At 48.7% G+C, this 21468-nt stretch overlaps 1 protein-coding gene across 1 annotated transcript in view; it reads right to left on the reverse strand.

Moving 5' to 3' along the window:
* GABBR2 (gamma-aminobutyric acid type B receptor subunit 2) overlaps window positions 1-21468 on the reverse strand; it is a 350606-nt gene that overhangs the window by 240067 nt on the left and 89071 nt on the right. The window contains exon 2 of the mRNA XM_043566839.1: window positions 329-466. Coding sequence (XP_043422774.1) covers window positions 329-466 — 138 coding nt within the window. The remainder of the gene's footprint in view (window positions 1-328; window positions 467-21468) is intronic.

Here is a 21468-nt window from a genome sequence, read left to right on the forward strand (position 1 = left end):
ATGGGGTGAGCGGCAGGGACAAGAGATGACGCTAGGCGGGCAATTGGCTGGATGTTGATGGCACTGACAGTCAGCTAGGGAGTCACTAAAAGATTCCAAACACGCAGTGGAGTTGGGGCCACCCCACAGAGACCCACTGCGTTGGCCGTGCCAGAAAGGCCAGAGGGTTGGGCCAGGAGTGGGGGTAGCAGGAAGCTGTGCGACCATCCAGGAAAGAGTTGGGGAGGCATGAACTGGGCAACTTAGAAACCATGTTGCACAAGGAACCATTCCTGCAAAAGACTGATGCCGAAGACAGTCCCCTAACCAAAAGTGACCCAAACCTTACCTGCACCAGATTCCAGCCTTGGAGAGATTCTGCAATGATGGATGTAACGGACGGACAGACTCCTCCAAACACCATCAAGTGATTCGGCCCGTATTTTATTGCATCGTAGAAGGCTTTCAACCCTTTCGCATTATCACACTGGGGAGCAACAGACAGAAAGAGAAGCCTGAATTAGAAACAGCTTTCCCCAGGGACAGGGGCCCGACAGCAGATTCACACAAACAAATTTCCTCACGGGAAACCTTCTAGGTTTCAGCTCCCCCATCGGGCAGCCTCTCCTTCAGCCCCGAACCCACACTGTAAGCTCGGTGGGTGTGATGATGGCCCCCCCACATCCAGGCTCTCCTCCCCCCAAGCACCCCCTCCCCCCCCCCCCCCCGATCCAACTCCAGGACCTCTGGCTCCTCCATTATCTCCATGCAGAACGCATGGAGGAAAGAGCCCCCAGTTGCCTCACTCTGGAGTCTCCCTCTTCCCGGGTCATTTATATTTTAAAAGAAGACAAATCCACACCCATTATCAAAAAAGCACAAAACAGTAAGTGTCGGTGAGGATGTGGAGAAGTTGCAACCATGGCTCATTGCTTGTGGGAACGCACAATGGTGTATCTGCGAGAGAAAACAGTACTGCAGTTCCCCCAAAAGTGAAGCAGGATTACTATATGATCCAGCATTCCACTTCTGGGGAGACAGCCAAATGAACTGACAGCCAGGACTCGAAGAGATATTTGCCCATCCATGTTCACAGCAGTATTATTCACAATAGCCAAGAAAAGGTGAAAACAACCTACCTATCCATCAAGAGATGAAGGGATAAACAAAATGCGATCTATACACACACAACGGAATGTTTTTCAGCCTTAAGAAGAAAGGAAATTCTGACACATGCCACAGCACGGATGAACCTTGATGACATCATGCTAAATGAAAAAACTCCAGATGCAAAAAGACAGATATCGTGGGACTGCACTTAGATGAGGTCTCTAGAGGAGTCAAATTCGTGGAGACAGAAAGCAGAATGGTGGCTGCCAGGGGCTGGGGGAGAAGAGAAGGGGGGGTGGGGCACTCATGTTTAAGGGGGACAGAGTCTCAGTTTGGGATGATGGAAACATTCTGGAGACGGACGGTGGTGACGGTTTCACGACAATTGAAAGTACTTAATGCCACTGAACTGTACTCTTAAAAATGGTTAAAATGGTAAATTTTATGCTATGCATATTTTATCACAATAAAAAAAGAAGGAAGAAGGGGAGGAGGAAGAAGGGGAGAAAGAAAGGGAAGAGGAGGAGGAGGAGGATCTGAAGAGGAGAATTCGCTCGGCAAACCCTTGCCGAGCACTGCTATGTCCAGTCCAGGGCTGGATGCTTAGGTCACACAAAAGCTGGACACAGCTCCTGCCAAGGAGCTCACACACCAGAGACGAAAACTGGCCACTAAAACAGATCCCAGGGATCCAGCGTGGAAACGAACAAGGACAAATGTCCTCAAATGTCGGGAGTAGGTGAGGACTCACTTCCACCTCTACCTCTGTCATTTGTCTCTTCCCTGCACAGAGGCACTGGCACCTAGCCGGGCTCCTTGCTTCCCCTGGGGCCCGGCTAAGCCTGCTCACCACCCAGCCGTCTGAGGCTTCTTTGTAAAACATAAACCAGTCCTTCTGACTGTCCTGCTTTCCGTGCACTTAAAACCCAACCTCTTAGCAGAATGTAATTCTCAAAAGGTTAAAAACATCATTCTTATGAAAATTGATGGTGGGTATATGTCAACCTTTTATTTAACTCATTAATAAGGGGATCTGCAGCGTGGCAAAGTGGACTCAAGAGAAAATTTGAGAGACAGGGATTTTTATGGCGAATGGAAAAATAAGAAATAAGGTAAGATTGCCAAATTAGATAGAAAACCAGTTAATGTCCTACAGGACAATAAAATGATAACCGTTGTGGACAGAAAAGAAAATCACCGAAGACTAGCACATCTTGTCGGTTTCAGAGAATTGTAAGCGTCTGGGTCTTAAGTTCCACCAGTCAGATGGCTCTTAGGGCTGCTAGAAAACGCTCTAAGTGTTAGGCTAACTGGTTATATAACAGCTACTTTGTCTTATTTACAAGTTTGGGGCCAGGGTGTGAACCCCTCCTATCATAATGGACACAAGAAGCCACTAGGTTCAGCCTTGCCTCCCACTCTGACCTGATTTTCCTCCATCTCTCTCCCTTGCTCATCAAGTACAGCTCATCAGCCTCCTTTCTGTTCCTTGAAACGGAGAGCAATTTCCTTCCTGCCTCTGGGCCTTTGCACTTGCTGTTTTCTCTGCCGGGAACAATATTCACTTGTTTCTCGGCATGGTTCACTCCTTCTCATCATCTAGGACTTGGTATAGCTGTTACCTCCTCATCGCTGTCCCCCATCCAAAATGTCCCCCACGTCCAGTCACTCCCTAACATGCCACCTTATTTATTGCCCTAAGGCAGTTCCTAACATTATCTGAAATCATCCTGTTTTTTGATGCCTGTATATTGACTGACCTCCCAACTAGAAGGTAAGCCTCCGAAAGCAAGGATTTTTGTTACTGTTTTCACAGCTATCTCCCCAGAGCTCAGTAAGGGACAGCAAGAATCTGTTGCATGCCTGAAGGAGCCCTCTGACATCCTCCCTGTATCTGCTCTCTCTCCTCTCCTTCTATGCCCACATCTCTGCTCTTACTTTTGTCTTCCTCTCCATTCTGGGCCCTCCTCTTCCTTTCTGCTCCCTCTCCCTTCCCCTTAAGTGATCATGATGTGGGACCAGAGTGGCTCAGTACTTACTGCTCCCTTTTCATTTGAGAGACTCTGACCCACAGCGGGTGCTGACAGGGCTGGAAACCCGAGTGTGAGCGGTGGCTGGCCTCAGAGAGCCCACTGTCCAGCAGAGGCGGTGAGACAGCAGGGGGAGGCCATGTCACATGGGGCACAGTGGCTGTGCAGGGGAGGGGTAGGGCCCAGCAGGCCCTAAGCACCCGGGGGAGGGCAGGGTGTGGGGACGGGTGGTGGGGGGAAGGCAAAAGGCTCTGGGCAAGGCTGAGAATTGCAGCTTGCAGAGATCTGGGAAATAATTCCATTTTTTAATTTAAATTTAATTTAAAAATGGACCGCATTAAAATTTTTTTTTTTTTTGCTAAGAAAGAAAGAGAGAAGGAGAAAATGAAAGATGGGAAGGAAGGAGAGAGGGAAAGAAGAAAGATTAAGTTCTTATTGCTTCTTGGGGCCCTGTATTAATTGTCCTTGTTCCTTGATTGAAAGCAACACATCCCACCCTGCACGGAACACAGCCGATATAACAGAGCAGTTCATGTTTTAATTGTTTCTACCATGATTTACTGAATCATCTCCCATTTTAATACATTCTTGTAATGATTTTAGCTTGTTTCCTAATCTGTAGCTAGTGACAATGATAATACAGTGCCACGAGATTTATAATCAAAGTTGCATTAAAACAATATGAGCAACAATGAACTTATTAATACTTGTTCGCTCTGCAAACATTTCCCTGGTACCTTGTCTGTGCAAGACTCTGTAATAATGATGATGTCCTGACTTCTCACAAATACACACCCTGTATGTCGACTCAAGAGCAGGAGAATATCTGACAACCAGTATCTTAACTGGAAGAATCTTCTAATGTTTACAAATGTTTATCCTACTCCATTCTCACCAGGCTGGGTGTGAAAGGTGGAATTTTGGCCCCCGCGATCCGTGCCCCTTGATCTTACGCTCACGAATATGTTATGTTACATGAAAAAGGACTTTGCAGATAAAACTAAGGTTTCTTATCAGCTGACTTTGAAGAATTATCCAGGTGGTCAATGTAATCACACGAGTCCCAAAAAGCAGAGGTCTCATTTGCTGGTAGCAGGAGTGAAATCAGAGACTCCAAGCATGGGATAAATTCAGTGCGCCTGTTGGCTTGAAGGTGCACGGGGCCACATGTTAAGAAAATGGGGGCCTCAGTCCTGCAATCCAAAGGAACTGGATCTTCCCCAGTGGAGCCTCCAGTTAAGAACCCTGCCCAGGAGACACCTTGATTTTGACCTTGTGAAGCGTTGAGCAGAGGACCCAACCGAATCATGCAGTACCTGGACTTCTGGCCCGTGGACTGTGTGAGCCAATGCATGGCTGTGGAGTAAACCACTAAATCTGTGGTCATCTGTTATAGCGGCAATGGAAAACTAACACGGTGAAGTAGAATGAGAAAAGCAAGAATAATATAGTGAGGTTTTCTTTAAAGCTAAATGTATTTCATTTCAAAAGCTATCCTTAATTTGTAGATAAGATGCTTCAGAGTCTGTATGGTGTTGAAATGTTTTTCTGTTATAAAATTATAGATAGTAGAATGGTTTTTTAAAAATGAATTTCTGTTTTCTTTAATGTCTACTTATTTTTGAGAGAGAGAGGGAGAGGACATGAGTGGAGGAGGGTCAGAGAGAGAGAGAGAGAGAGAGAGAGAGAGAGAGAGACAGAGGATCTGAAGCAGGCTCTGTGCTGACAGCACAGAGTCCGATGAGGGGTTCAGACTCACATAGGACGAGATCATGACCTGAGCTGAAGTCGGGTGTTTAACCAAATGAGCCACCCAGGTGTCCCGAATGGTTTTGTTTTTAATATCCTAATGTGACAAAATAAAGTGTTTATTATTTTTTTTATTGTTTATTTGTTTTTGAGAGAGAGACAGAGTGCGAGCAGGGAAGGGGCAGAGAAGGGGGGGGTGACACAGAATCCGAAGCAGGCTCCAGGCTCTTAGCTGTCAGCAAAGAGCCTGACACGGGGCTTGAACTCACGAACCGTGAGATCATGACCTAAGCCAAAGTCAGATGCTTAACTGACTGAGCCACCCAGGTGCCCCAAAGTTTTTTTTTTTAATGGAAGTTTCTCTTCCACGTCCCCCTCCCCACTCTGCTTCTTCAGCTTTTACTGGTGTGTGAAATCCAAACACATGGGCATCGCTAATCTAGCTAGCCCTGTACCTTCATTTTCAGATGCAGACCCCAAGGACTAGAGGAGGGAAGGGGTTTGTCACTGCCCTGTCAGGATTAGGGGAAGGATTTCAGGATTCCTGGTTCAGAGCTTCCTCAACAATCTGGAGAACTCAGCTCAACAGGCAACGGTGATGTTAAAGCTAGCAGTATTCTAGAAAGGACCATTTCCCTCAGAATAACGCTCCAAACCCAGGTCTCCTCCTGATTAGTGCTCTGGACCTGAGGCAGAATAAACCACCTACGGGGCAGGAAGCACACTTCCCCAGCTCCCCTAAAGAGAGCACTTTTAAAGTGACTACCAAATAAAAATCACATGGCATACCTGTCCCATTTTAGATGTTACTCTCCCTCATCCTCATTTCTTTTCTTTTTTTTATTTTATTTTTGAGACAGAGAGAGAGAGAGACAGAGTACGAGCAGGGGAGGGGCAGAGAGAGGGAGAGGGAGACACAGAATCTGAAGCAGGCTCCAGGCTCTGAGCTGTCAGCACAGCCCCACGCTGGGCTTGAACCCACGAACCATGAGATTATGACCTGAGCTGAAGTTGGACACTTAACAGACTGAGCCACTCAGATGCCCCTCTGTCATCCTCATTCTGATACCGTAACTTCTTGCCTGATACGAATAGTGTCCTAACTAGAGGGACTTTCCAGCTGACCAAAGCTGAGTCTCTGTGGATGAACCAGATTGGAGGTTGTCGACCTGGAGGCCCTCAGGCGCCTGCCTAGGACCCGGCAGAGAAGTTTTGGAGCCAGCGAGGGGGTGCCTGGGCTCCCAGCAGCTCTTCTTCTATCTGTTCTATATTCAGCATCAAGGTCCCACGTAATACTTAATCTGAAAAAGGGGATTCCATTGCTAGTAGCATAAAATGCCTGAAAACCACGAAGCGGACGACCCCGGAGGTCCTCGCCCACGTGTGATTTTTGGTTTCGGCCTGGAGAAGGGCAGGTGAATGTCCTGAGAGGACTGTGAGGCGATACTGGCTGAGCCAGTCACTCGCACACACTCCCTGGAAGTTAATCCATTGCACGCCAGTTTGCCTGAGAATCAATTCACCAAATCACTGGGGGAATTTCTCTAAGTTTGAGTTTCCTGAAGGACTCCTTGCAGACACTTCACATGGCCATTTCACAAGGATTTGTCCTTCCAGCTCAGGTGAAAGTCAATTTCACCTACATTTCACATTTCAGTCCTTCCTCAAGGCTGCCCTAGGAGACGCTCCCCTAATGCCTGTTTATTATCGTCCTCTTCTTGCAGACTTCGGACCCGCCCCTGCATGAGCCAGGGAAATGCCAAAGCTTTTCTATGCCCCCCATTTAAGGTGTCTGTCAGACGGCTTTTAGTGAGCCAGTCACTGGGCAAAACTATCATTCTGAGAAATTGTTTATGGCAAGTTGTCTTTGAGCGATTTGGCTTTTGATGAATTGCTCTCAGAGCCCCTATAAGGGGGTTCTCGTGCTCTGAAAGAAAGCTATGGGCTTTATCATGTTCTCCAACTTCCCCACCTCCCCAATTAGAACCTTCCCACCCACCCGCCTCTAGAGGGCATTCTGACGGTTGGTATGGCCAACCTTGACCCGCACACAGGGGAGACAATTCCTTCACGGCTCACATTCTCTCGCAACGGTTCAAAGCTTGTGGATGGGCCAGTCTCTGGTCTGCCGTTTTGCCACTTGGACATGGGCTCTGGTACACAGTAGGCCCTCTGTAACTGTTGCTTCCCCCCACCCCCCACTCCCCTTTCCTCTCCAGTATGTTTCCTCTTGGCCCTCCGCGGACTCCAACTCTACAGCAGCTCATGGTCACTGCCCCCAAACTCCTTTCCCTGGTTTCATTTCCAATGGCTCCTCCTTCCTGGGAAGGACACACTTGTCACAGAGAAATCATAATTGGCACATACAGGCTCTTAAAATTCAGCACCTATAAATGGGAATGGACCCAAAAGCCATGAAAATCCATTTTTTTAATGAAAAAGTAGAACTCTGGACTACATTCCATTTTCATTTAAATCTCATTTTTAAAGAATTAAAATACTTTTTTGACTTAAAAATTTCAAAGCAAATGTTGCCAAGCACTAAAATGTAAAAATGCCAGGAAAATGTCACAGTTAATAACAACCAATTTGAAACTGAGAATTTACTCCGTACAGAATCTCAGAATTGAAGAAGAATTTAAAAACTGATGTGTCCAACCTGCCCCAGCTACAAAGTCCCGCTCTGTGTCTCCCACTCCAGGAGTGGTCAACATCTGTTTAAACCCCTCCAGTGGCAGGGGTCTCACTACCTCACCAGGGAGTTACTTTGTCATTGGCCAGCTCTGCTTCTTAGGAAGTTCTTATGTCGTTCTTGAAATCACCCTCCTTTTGCATTTCCTTTCCAAGTTCTCATTCTAGAACAAAGGTCAGCGAACCTTTCCTGTAAAGGGCCAGCCAGTCAACATCTTAGGCTTTGTGGACCATATTTGCGACTCGTCAACCCTCTGTAGCACAAAAGCAGCCACAGACAATACATAAACAAATGAGTGTGGCTGCAATCCAATAAAACTGTATTTACCAAAACAGGCAGCAGGCAGATTTGGGCCACGGGCCATAGTTTGCGCACCCCTGCTCTGGAACTTGTTAGAATACGTACAGTCTTCCATTCCCATGAGAGCCCTTCAGATACCTAAACTCAGCCAGCCTGACTTGACTCCATGACATGCTTTCAAGCCAAATGACCCTTCACTCTTCTAATCATCCTCTTATGATATGATTCCACACCCTTTCCATCTGTGGTCATCCTCTGGAAAGGCTTCAGAGGACAGAGATTTCTAGGATGCACCCCCCCCCCCCAAACACCTCCATCTGCCCTGTACAGAAAAGTCACATAGCTGACACCCACCAGGCACTCACTATGTATTAGGCCTGGTACTAAGAACGTGGTGTAAATTATCCTGTTTGTTACAATATTATTATAAGGCAGAAACAATTATTATGTCCACCCTTACAGAGAAGGAAACTGAGGTTCAGAGTAGCTAAATAACTTGCCCAAGGTCACATAGAAGGCGAGCACTGTTTTTATTTTAAATAAGAACATGTGACTGCGAGATATTTCACTTGCAGAAAAGAATGTACCTTATACATATAACTTAAGTAAAGTATGAAAAACAGCAAAATGAACATGCCATATACCCAACACCCAGCTTATGTGGAAGCCTGTGTGTGGCCACCCCACGTATCCCCCCCCCCCGGCCTTCACCCAGGGAGCACCCCTACTCTGGATTTATCCTTCTTTGCTTTTCTTAATTGTTATTTATTTATTTATTTATTTATTTATTTATTTGAGAGAGAGACAGTGTGCAAGTGGGGGAGGGGGACTGAGGGAGAGAGAATCCCAAGCAGGCTCCACGCTCAGCACGGAGCCCAATCCAGGGCTTGATCCCACAACCCTGGGATCACGACCTGAGCTGAAATCAATCACAAGTCAGACAGTTAACCGACTGAGGCACCCAGGCGCCCCTCTTTATAATTAAATTACATGTCTACATTTTCTAAACGTTATATCACGTAAGTTTACTTGTTTTTGAATATATATATATATGCACACACACACTCATACACATATGTAGAATCGTGCTGTACATTTTGCCTGAACCTTGAACTGAAAACCTCTTTATGGCTTCATGTTAACGTTTGTGAGATGTGTGTTGTTGAACAGAGCTGCAGCTCATTCATTTTCAGGGCTGTGTAGCATTCCACGGTAGGGCTATGCCATGGCTTATTTGTCCGTTGCCCTGTTGACGGACACATGGGTTGTCTCCAGGATTCTGTGTGGCTGCTGTTGTAAGTAAGACGGCTGCACATTTCTCTATGCGGCACACACGCAGGGCTCCTGCAGGGTCTGAACCTGGAAATGGAGTCGTGAAATCACAGCATCTCCCACATCTTTTCAAAGTGGTTTTATCCATTTACACTCCCACTGTTGGTCTCACTACTCCACACCCCTACCAACTGTAATTTTTGCCTACCCTGTGAGTATCTGATGTCAGCTCAATTTGTATGATCCTGATTTTTAAAGAGGATAAGCCATCTTTTCATATGTTTATAGGTGTTTCTGTTTCTTCTTTTGGACCAGTGACTGCCTATTTTTCTATTGGGTTGTCTTTTCTTTACTGATTTGTTCAGAGCATGCCTAGACGCAATACCAAACTGAATGAAATGATCACCTCCCTCATTCTGAGCATGGACTTCTATTAATGCAAGCTTAAAATGCATTCCTTGTATGTGGCGCCTATTTCACACAGAGTTTACTGTCAGTAAAAACTACTAAACCAGCAGACATAATCTTGGTAACAAAACACCTTTGAAACTTTCTTGGGGGGGGGTGGGGGGAGAAGAAAAAGACTACTAGATGATAAATGCAGCCAACCAAATACGACTCAAAAAACACAAATCTCAGGAACAGAGGCTTGTGACTAAAAAAATCGTGTGCGTTGGACCCATTTCACATGAAACAACCCACAATGTGAAGACACTAATGCAACATAAAACTCAGAAAGAGGAGGAGGGAAAAGAGTCACAAATTTCCTCTTCTTCCACAGGAAAACTTTAATCTATACTATCTAAAACTGAAAACAGGAGGGGCGCCTGGGCGACTCAGTCGGTTGAGCGTCTGACTTCAGCGCAGGTCATGATCTCACAGCTCGTGAGTTCGAGCCCCACATCGGGCTCTGTGCTGACAGACAACTTGCAGCCTGCTTCAGATTCTGTGTCTCCCTCTCTCTCTGCCCCTAACCCACTTGCCTCCTGTCTCTGTCTCTCTCAAAAATAAATAAACATTAAAAAAATTTTTAAATAAAGAAATAAAATTGAAAACAGGAGGGGCACCTGGATGGTTCAGTTGGGTAAGCATCTGACCCTTGATCTCGGCTCAAGGGATGATCTCACAGTTCATGGGTTTGAGCCCCATGTCGGGCTCTATGCTGATAATGCAGAGCCTGCTTGGATTCTCTCTCTTTGCCCTTGCCCTGCTTGTGCTCTCTCTCTCTCAAAATAAATAAATAGACAAAATTAATAAAGGAAAGAAAAGAAAATAGAAAACTGGACTTTAAAAGCCAGGACTCTCCTCATTGTCTTTCACTGTTTTTATTACCCTTGATATTTTAGAAACAAGGATTTTCTATAATGAAGGAAACATTGTCTAATGTGGAGTAATTGTTTATACTTTACATTTCCTTTTTTTCTTCTGTAACATTCAAATAAATAAAACTTAACATCAGTTTTAAATAGCATGTAATAATGATCTCATTTTATAAAATGATTTCTGTCCATCTCCCCTCCATATAACATATGCATAGAGAGGCGTCTGGAAGGAGACTCATCTAATGTTAAAAATGGTGAAATTTTGAATGATTTTTTGTAACTCTCCTTTGTACTTATTTGTTAACTTGAAAAAATTTTTAATGCATATATTATTTTTATAAAGACGGAAGGTCGTTTTTAAATAGGTAGGCTTCTCACACCCAGCATGCTTTCTCAACCATTGTAAATCTCTCCTTCTGTTCTTCTGTGGTCGACTTACTGAGCTGAGAAACAGGACTTTACATTTCTTATTGCTAAATCATGTTTAAAATTAGCCCAGCACCATGGCCAACTGAATTAAACACACACTGTATTGTTTTTCCAACGAAATGAACTCATTTAGACATTTTCTGAGCATGTATTAAGTGCTAGGAAAAGCAACTAAGTTCCTGTGACATATAAAATTCCTTGAACAGAATAGATACTCAAGAAATGTTTACTGGGGCACCTGGGTGGCTCAGTCAGTTGGGCGTCCGACTTTGGCTCAGGTCATGTTCTCACAGTCCATGGCTCGAGCCCCGCATCAGGCTCTGTGCTGACAGCTCAGAGCCTGGAGCTTGCTTCTGATTCTGTGTCTCCCTCTTTCTGGCCCTCCCCCGCTCATGCTCTGTCTCACTCTCTCTCTCAAAAATAAATAAACATTTAAAAAAAATGTGTACTGAAATATTAAATTTGGAAGCAATGAGAGTAATAATAATAACACAGCAATTTTTTTTTTTTACTGTTTGTACCAGGTACGATTCTGATTTCTTTAAATGTATTAACTCACTTAATCCGCACAACAACCCTATGAAGTATGTCCTTTTATTGTTCATATTTTAATAAATGAGGAAACAAACTGAGGGTCAGAGAGGTGAGAAATTTGCACAAAGTTTGCACGGCCAGTAAGAGGCAGAATTGGGATACGGGCTCTGAATCCCTGCTCCAAGGTATCTGTATCTGTGTTCTATTTTTCTCCCTGGGCACACAGCCACGCGACATTCTGCAGTCTCCTTCGCAACCAGGTGTGACTACTGAGCTTTGGCCAATGGCATGTGCTTGGCCTATGAAACCATTCCATGGGCACTCTGTGCTCTCTGTTCTACCCACAGTGTGAGTGGGGAGACTCCAAGGACCTATAAGTGGTAGGGCTCCCCCAACCCTGAGTCCCTGGGGCCCACCCCGAAGCCAAGTAGGACTGCTACTTCAAGAGAAACCGTCAGCAGGAGGGCAGTCTCAAGAGCTGATAGCCTCTGGGAACCATGCCTTCGGGATATTTCTCACTCCTGCCAGGCAACCCAACCCTTGACTGAGCATGGAGGGGGGACAGGGGCTCACCGTTTCTGGCCAGCACAAGACTCAACAGCAGGCAAGCTTTGAGCCTCTGGTCTGGGTGGGACTTTCTCAGAGAGGCAATGTTGCCTGTGCCTCTTCCCACCCACCCTGCTTCCTTCCCCCCAACAACCCCAGCCTTTCACGGGGAGTCAGACCTGCCCACAGTCAGAAGATCCGTCCTGCCTTTCTCTGCTCCCTCCCCGCTGTACCTTTCCCAGTGCACCTCCAACTCCATCTGGGCACCTGCTTCCCAGAGTGCCCAACCAACACACTCCCCGACCCGCACTTGACTATGACATGAGCAAGAAATCGCCTTAATATATGAAAGTACCGGAACACAGGGTGTTTGTTACTGCAATTAGACAGCATCGACCAATAGCCATTTGTTCTAACCACCTGCTGCAAAAATGTTGAAATGTAAGAAATCAAAACACCTGGAAAACTATTAGAAAAAGGTGAAACTTTAAAGAGAGAAAAAGATGACAGGAAAAGGCAGAAAGAAAGCGTGCTGTGCATTTAAATATTTCCCCTATCATGCAGGCCACTGATGTCAAACCAGAATTGGAAGGACATAAGCAGAAACAGCTCAGATTTGCCGCACTGGGCTGTCCTGGTCCCCTCTGTCCCCCGTGCCCAGCAAAGGGCCTGGATCCAAACAGGTGTTTAAAACGTATCGGCTGGACAACATTATGCTGTGCGGTGGGTGCAATCCCCGTGGATGGCTACAACCTGAAATAAAAAGTAGTCATATCGGTATCTCCGTCCCAAAGAGCTTATTAAGTCCAGCCATCTTGAGTTTTTCACACCCTTTCCTCAGGGTGATGGACAGACCATCTGCTTCTAAAAGCCTCCAGAGAGCCAGACTGTCCATCCTGGATATTGAGAAACACTGGCATTTCTGTATTCTCTCTGAAGTTGTCACTCTGGATTCTTGGCCAGCTGCAGACTGTGTTATTTGAGGATGATGGGGCCACAGCACACGTCTCTCCCCGGCGTGGGTAAAGCCATCTACGCAAATTACCACATGTTTTTCAGACGGGTGGCTACAGACTGCGTTTCGTGGTTAGCTGGCGATAGGGGCCCCCGCATATGCAGGTGTGACATTTTTAAAAGTCAGGGTCACAAACGCAAAACATAGGCAGGCTGCCTGTCAGGAGGCAGTGGTGATGGCGATGTTCCTTTCCACAGGTGTGCACAAATATCCCAAGTTCTCAGCACTTCCCCTGGGGATGGGGGCCCAGGTCACCTGCTGAAGAGGGACTGCACACCAGCTGTGTGCCACCGAGCCACCGCTGCCCCTCTCCACCCCACACGTGCCTCCACAATACGCTTCTCCGAGGGGCGCCCTGACTCCACATTTGCCGAGGGAGGTGGAAGGTGTGAGGGGGTGAAGACACGGCCCTCGCCCTCAGGGACTTACAGTCTAGAGACGGCTAAAGACACAGAAACAATTTGGGAAAATGTGGTGCGGGCCACAGCAGAGTTGGATCAGTTACAGAGCACGGGTTTCCTCCGATCATACTCATGGGGGGTGATGAAGAGCCAGGTCCTGGGGTAGGTGCTGGGGACGGCCTCGGCCATCAGGGAGCGTGACAGAAGGCTGAAACGAAAAGCTGTAACACAAGGCCAGATAAAAGTGGGAACCACAGGAGACACACAAGTCACGCAAAAAAGGAAGGAATATCGAAGTCACACTGACATATTCTGCCCAGACTTCTTGGAAGAGGTGCAGTCAAGCTGAGCCCTGAAAGTGTGGAAGAGACAGAGGTGACAGGGAGGCACAGCAGGCTGAGATCCGGCAGGAGCAAAGGTCTGGCAACAGGAAAGTGCCAGGCATACGGGAGAAATGGAGTCTTTGCTTCTGGGGCAGGAGCACCGGGTGCAGAGGGGATGTGGCAGATGGGTGGGCCAGTGCCCTGGGGACGCTCAGATAGCTGGGCAGCAGGCAGGGAGGGATTTCTTCCCTTTGGGCAGCAGGAAGCACTTTCTTTAATCAGGGGAGTGCCGAGATGGAAGCTGGTTTCACACAAATGCCTCTGGAGGCTGGTGTAGAGGAAGGAGGCCCGGGGAGGGAGGCGGCAGGGGGAAGAGGAGGTCAGCTAGGAGGCAGGGACCACAGTCCAGATGTGAGGCCTGATGAGCAACCTGGTCCAGCACCCCTGGGAAAAACGTGCCCAGAGCAGAGCTCACTTGTCAGGCCCCTTAACTAAGGGGCTCTGAGACTTGGGTTTGACCAGCACATGACATCGACAGGACCCAGTCAGATGGATCCATCTCAACAGCCCCCTTAACAGGACCCAGTGATGGGGAAGACCAATGAGGAAAGGAATGAAAGAAAGAAGAAACCCAGCTCTCTCAACTAGGATCCAGTCCTGCACAAGGTGAGGCCAGGCCTCCCACTGCTTGGCCCTGTGACCTCCTCCTCACCGGGCTTCACTTATAAGATGAGAAGGGTGAGTTAGCAGATTTATCCGTCAGGAGAGGTTAGGCTGTGCGGTGGCAACACACATGCCCAATTCCCAATGGAACACCCCCAAATCTCAATGGGACACTCCAGAAATACTGATTTCTCTCTCAGTGAGGGGAGCTCGATGTGTCATAGTAGCTCAGGGGTCCAAACTCATGGAACAACCGCCATCTTAAATGCTGCCATTTGCCAAAGGAGAAGGAAAAAGACAATTCTGGAGACGCTCAACCAGCAATTAAATGGAACTCACTGATCAGACTTGACCCAGGAAAGTCCCAGGGACCCAAAGTGCAACCTGGCCAGCAGGAGAGGGGACCTAGGTGTCAGGGAACCTACAAATGACTGCCACGCTTCATCTCTGATTCCTTCTTGCCCTAACAGTATGTGTTTTGGTTGGTGCTCAAGGCCAGATTTTGGTTCAATTTATACATATCACACTAACGTTTCTTTGGCATTGACCTATGTGCCAGGCACTACGCTAAATTCTTCATATGTATCATCTCATTTACTATTCATAATAGACCTCATTGAATATTTGCAATGACCCTGTAAAATGGATACCGACACTACCCCTCATTGAACAGAGGAGAAAATACAAATTCAGGGAGCTTAACTGAAAAGCTCGAGGTCACATGACTAGTTAAGTCCTGACCCCAGGACCCAAACCCAGGCCATACAGCCTCTGCCTTTTACTCTCCGAGCCATCCAGAAATGGGGTAAATTGCCTGGTAGCACAGTGGGCTGCCTGTCACTAGGGGTGTTCAGGCAGAAGCCTGCAGGAGGTGGCTGTAGAAAGAATTACTTCACTGAGTAAAGGAGTAAATTAGTAAAAGACCCTAGTACCGAAATTCCCTGGGGACAGACAAGGAGACGGGAAAAGTGGAGTAAGTCTTGGGAATAGCGAATGGTTCTCCGGGTTGGCGCGTCCACAGGCGAACGAAAGAAATGAGAGGTGGACCGGAAAGGGCGCTTGAGCACCCACACACAGGGTTGCAACCTATTCTGGGGGACCCATGGAGTTTTGTTTTGTTTTGTTTTGTTTTTAACCATCTTAATCGTTTTTATTTGTACAATTCAGTGGCATTAAGTGCACCCACAATGTGGTGTGACCATCATCAGTATCTATTTCCAGAATGTTTTCATCATGTCAAACACAAAAGCTCCGTACCTATTAAACCCGGGGGCGTTGTTAAAAGGGCTTAACCTGATAATGACGTCACCAGAGCCGAGCCGGGAGGACAACCCTTCCTGTCACCTGAGGGGTGATACGAAGGCAGAGAGGCTGGGCAAAGGGCTGGGTAAATGAGGCCAGAGGGGGGGTCTAGGTGGGAGACAAAGACCTGGCAGTAAGACAGGCAGAGGGAAGGGTCAGATGCAGAAAGCAGAGGAAGGGAAGCCTCAGAGGGAGAGGGGAGTCCTAGCTTTCCTCCAGGGTCCTATGCATCCTTGGCCACTGGGAAGAGAGGCGGAGAAGCCAGGAGGGGATGCGGGGCCCTGGGGACACTGCCTGGGGACACTGCTGAGTCCAGTGCTGGACAGATGCAGATTAGGGGCTGGCCGATTGCCCACCCCACCGACTCTCCCTGGGACCTGACAGTCATTTCCTGGAACACAGTCCAGAGCTGTCCCCCCAGCACCCCCAGGGGTCTGCGGGCTGACGCAGCTTCCTGCCTGTGCTCAAACCTTCACTAGACGCCTGCTCGGAGGTGAGTGGTGACTGCAGGCCTGATGGGCTTGTCACCCCCTCAGCCCACAGCCACACTCATCACTCAGGAGGTTCGTTCTCCGTCAGCAGCCGCTCACTCAGAGTTAATTATGTGCCTCTCCTGTCCTCCAGCTGGGGACAAGGCGGTCACTCCCCCGCCTGATGGATGGAGGCTGGGCCTCTGTCACACACCACAGTGACCAGGGGACTCTACTCAGGGACTTTCTAGTTCCCCAGTCCCATCATACGCCTTTCCACCTCTGTTGCGGGCACCTGTCTTCTGGGCTCCTTTCAGGAGGTGGTTTTTCCCAGCGCCTTGATACTCTGGGCCAGCTTCCCCAGCTCCCCTCCCGGTGGCCACCTGACCCCACAGGTGCGGTGCTGACCTCATATGGAAGTTGACTTCGGGGGTCCTACTTGTACAGGCAGCCTTGGGCCCAACTGTGTCCCCATCTCAACCCTTGTTCCTGTACCCTAGCTTCTCCAAGTCTGAAGTCCTAACACACTTTCCTAGGTCTGCATCCCCAGGACCCGATCCTTGCCTGCCCCCCCCCCCCCACATCTTCCCCATGGCTGAGGTCCTGCTCAGTGGTCTCCAAGTCCCCGTGGCACTGTCCACCCAGACTGCAGTGCCTGGGGCCATGCCTGGACCCTGAAGGATGTGAAGCTTCTCCCTGCCTAGAAAGCACATAAAGCGGTTTCATCACGAAGCCTAACTGGAAAGACAGATCAGAAAACAGATACCACGAACAACTTCCCCGGGAGAAGAAATTCTTTTGAAGAGTAGGACCCAGGAAGAAGTGCTGATGGAGGTTGGGGGAGGCTCCAAAAAGGGGGATTCATTTGAGGACTGGGGCTCCAGGAAAGGCTCCCGTAGATCTTGGGGCAGCAGTTAGGGATCAGGTGCATTTAGGAGTATGATCCACTCTGAAGAAGCCCCTTTGCAAGACCTTTGACCAAGTGGCTGACAAAGCTCCAAGAGCAGCAGCCTCTGGAAGGCCAGGGGTGGCTCCAGGTCCTCAGAGGGCAGCCCATTGCAACCTGGGTGGGAGCTCACACCCCTGCACCTCCCTCCTTTGTGAAACAGACAAGCAGTGCTGAGAAGGCCTAACCCTAGCGCACTTATAAGGACTAGATGGGACGGAGCCCTTAGCTAGTTATCAATACTGTGTATATTCAGTTTGTGGCATCAGGCATTTACTAAGCATCTCCTGCAAGCCAAGCTCTATGCCAGGCAATGGGAAAACAGAGGGAAACAAGTCAGAGCCCATTTTTAAAAGCCACAGGCTAGTGGGGATGAGAGAGAAGCCAGGGAGCAAACACGGCAGGGGATGGGAAAGCATGCTGTGAAAAGAGCTGCAGTGTGGGGCCCAGAAAAGGCCACTGAACCAGCACCAGCAGCCAGGGTAGGTTTCCTGCAGGAGGAGGCACTTACACTGAATCTTGAAACATGAGGAGAAATTAGCCAGATGGAGAGGGTGGAGGAGGGTGGCCTGCATCGAGTACAGCGTTCATTCACTCATTCGCTCTACATGAATTTCACGAGCACCTAATATGTGTCAGGCACTGTGACAGGTGGTGGGGACGCAGCAGGGACTGAAATCCCCACCCTCTGGGAGCTTCCATTCCAGCCATTCCAGTCGGGGAAGGAGAGGATAAATAAGTAGGATAAGTAAAATGTTAGTAAACGTTCAATAATGCAGCGATAGGTAAAATGTGTTATACGGTGATGAGTGCTAAATGGAAAAATTAAGTGGGGGGACAGGTTGTGCAGGGTGGTGGTGGGGGGGAGTGAACTGTTAGATTCCCTATCAGCAATGACTGATACCCAGAAGAGAGTGCGGGGAGTGCAGAGAAGGTGAGAGGCTGTGCAGGATGGAGGTGTCACAGGAAGCAAGGGAGGCCAGCATGGCGGGAGGGCAGTGGACGGCAGACCCTGGAGAGCATCATGGGGAATTAGTAACAGTAATCTTAATTATCATTAAACCAGCCCCACTGCTATGGTTCCTAATGTACTACTGAAGGTCAAAGCAACTAAGAACCAGAATAACTTGGTAATAGTTCCCCTCCAACTCCAGAAGCATCCAAGCCTGGCCACTGAAAACAGCCACTCAGAATCCCAGAATCTGAGGGATCGAGAATCCTCTAGATGGTTTCACCCCAGGTTAGTGTGACCTGCTAGAGGCAGAAAAGCACAGGAGGTGATGGAAACATAGGCGGGAAAACCGCTGAGCTGGAGGAAGGATCTTTGAGCCCTGGACCCAGGACCCGGGGTACAAAAGGAGATGAACCAGGAGCTGTCACTCAGTCTCCATCTTCCTCTGCCAACTCCTGGCTGGTGCCTGCCGGGCAGGACTCCACTCTCCTGAGTTCCTTGTAAAACAGGTCTAATGAGCCTCCCTCCCTCACATGGCAGAGGGCAGGTCAGGCTAGATGGGGATAATGCATTCAGGATAATGCATTCAGATGGGGAGGGGCTGGAAGTCCATGTACATTGAAGGGCGCCCAATCCTAGGGCAGAACCTGTCCTGGGACTGAAGCCCTGGGCTATTTGTTTGCTGTTTGCTGGGTGACCTTGGACTCGGCCCCTCCTGTCTCTGGGCTTCAGGATCCTGGTCCTGGGACAGCCTCTAGGATCTCCAAGCTCCAGGGTTCTGGGAGGATTCTTACAGGCAGTAGTGTGGTGTCTCTAGAGCGGGTCCTGTCAGAACCACCCCCTAAAACTGGGCCCAGTTCTAACCATGAGAGGACCCCCACCCAGCCCAGACACAGAGTAAAAAGTAAGGCTGCCTATGGCCTCCACAGTGCCCCCTCCCCGGGACTCTGCTTCTTAAACACCCGTCCTGGCCTCCTGGGCCCTTTCCCAGGTGGAGGGCAAAGAAAAATTACCTTCATAAATCCTGCAAAGAGAACAGGAGGATTTTTTAGGGCTTATTCATTTTCATGCAGAAAAAAATATGATTATTTTTTCCCCAAGTAGCAACCTTGCTGTGAAATTCTTACTTTGTTTTCTTTTTAGGTCTAACAGATCCTTCCTGAGCCTTAAAAATATATATATATTATTTGAATGCAGTTCTTGAAATTTAAAAAAAAAGCAAGCAGGAAGTGAAATGAGGCAGATAAAAAGGATAAATATTGCATGATTCACTTAGATGAGGGACGTAGTGGAGTCAAATTCACGGAGACAGAAAGTAGAGTGGTGTCTCCCAGGGGCTGGGGAGGGGGGCATGGGGGGCTAGAGTTTAATAGGTACAGAGTTTCAGTCTGGCAGATGAGGTGTTCTGGCGATGGATGGCAGCGATGAATGCACAAGAGTGTGAATGAACTTAATGCTGCCGAACTGCACACTTAAAAATGGCTCCAACGGTAAATTTGATATTATGTATATTTTCCCACAATTTGAGCCAAACAAGCAGGAACGTGATAATATCTTGCCAGGACCGGTCTCATGGCCTCTCCTGGGCCTCAGTTTTCTAATCTTAAAATGGGAGAGAAATCCATTCGTCCTTAATCCCTGAGCCTAGGTATGGAAAGAGAACGCATGCCTTTGTTCTCTGCAGGGCCAGGAAAGTGTTTTTCAAATGCACCAAAGAAACTAAAGAGAAATAAACATGGAACACCATAATGAATACACAGGGACACAAAACGTCCTCTTGCCTGGAGGATGGACTCATGTGCAGTCAGCAGGCTGGAGGCCTCCTTGCCCAGCTACCGTCTATTCGTGAGGAAACTGGAGTGGAGGGAAGGGCAGGAAGTCACCAAGGGCACACGGCAAGTCACCGAGCAGGCTGGGGCAGACCCTCTTGCCCGAGCCACTGTGCTCCCCTCACCCGGCACCAGACCCCAACTCCTTAGACCGCATGTGGTTTCCCCATAACAGACATCCCACATCCTCTGTGCCTGGCCAAGCCCAGCACATCTTGCTTCATTCTGGAAGCCTCTACTGGGTGAGATACTCCAGCACCCTCCAGAATGTAATGCCCAGGGCAGCCCCTGGAGTGTGGCTCTCTAAGGACGGGGCTATATCCTGTACCTCTGGAGCATAGCAGTCTAGGGTCCTACTCTGCAGCCAGATGCCTGGTTGCAAATCTCCCACTTACTAGCCAATTGACCTTGGGCCGATTCTAGTCAGTTTACTTTCCTCAGGTCCCCTGTGGCCCTTGCACACACGAGGTGCTGAGGGAATGCTTGCTGGGCACCCAAGCGGGGGACGAAAGGAGTCATGGTGGCCTTGAGGGTAGACACTGGTCTATGAGCTCCTTTCTGGGGCTTCACATTAAACAACACTGGAGACCCCAGGACAGTCCCTGCCCCATCTGGTCCTTCCTGAGGCAATGAGAGGGGGATATCCTCCTGAGTCCCCCACTTCCACTCCTCTAAAAGCCTAGGCCAGCCCAGCCGTGCGATGGAAGGAGCGGGTGGTATGGTCACGACAGGCACCATATGGGAACCCGCCCCTCGCTATTTCCAGCCAATCTGTTGACATGACAACCAGGCTTCCCGACCCTGCCACGCAGCCTCCATCCTAGGGCTTGTGCTGTGTGCCAGGCACACCCTTTACCAGCTGCCTCTCAGGTTAGAGGGGCATTTTCACAGATTCTGTCAAGACCCTTCCCCTGAACAGCAGCAGACGGGGATGCTAGGCCAGGCATCCCTGCGTGGTGGGCACAGGAATCGGCAGCCTTGCTCTTCAAAGCCCAAAAGTGGAGCTTATTAAGCAAGCACAGAGGAAGGGGTCACCACCACCACCCCCCACCCCACCCCGCTCCCATCTCAGAGCTTTCCAGGAAACCCTGGGCTGACTTGCCTTCCCCAACCAGCTGCTGATGAGGGCCCACCCCTATGCCCTGCTCAGGCTCCAGATACTCGTATTTTAGGAACTGTCAGGCCAGGAAGGGCTCACAGAGGTCATCTGGGCCAAGGGATGCATTGCACTGTTGGGGAACCCATGGGGTGCGTCTTATCTGATCACACAGAATCCTGGACCGGAGTCCCATCAAGATTCCATTCCTGTTGCTCTCAAATAGGCAAAAGAATGTGCTGGATTCTTCTGCATAACAACAGAGCACACAGAATTTTATTTTATTTTATTTCATTTAAATGTTTCTTTATTTTGAGAGAGAGTGTGAGCGAGCACCACCAGGCGAGGGGCAGAGAGGGAGGGAGAGAGAGGGAATCCTAAGCTGGCTCTGCCCTGACAGCACAGAGCTCGAACTCATGCACTGTGAGATCATGAGCTGAGCTGAAATCAAGAGTCAGGCGCTTAACCGACTGAGCCACCCAGGCACTCCCAGAACTTTATTCTTAAA

This window comes from Prionailurus bengalensis, chromosome D4 (assembly GCF_016509475.1).
Source record: "Prionailurus bengalensis isolate Pbe53 chromosome D4, Fcat_Pben_1.1_paternal_pri, whole genome shotgun sequence".
NCBI lineage: Eukaryota > Metazoa > Chordata > Mammalia > Carnivora > Felidae > Prionailurus > Prionailurus bengalensis.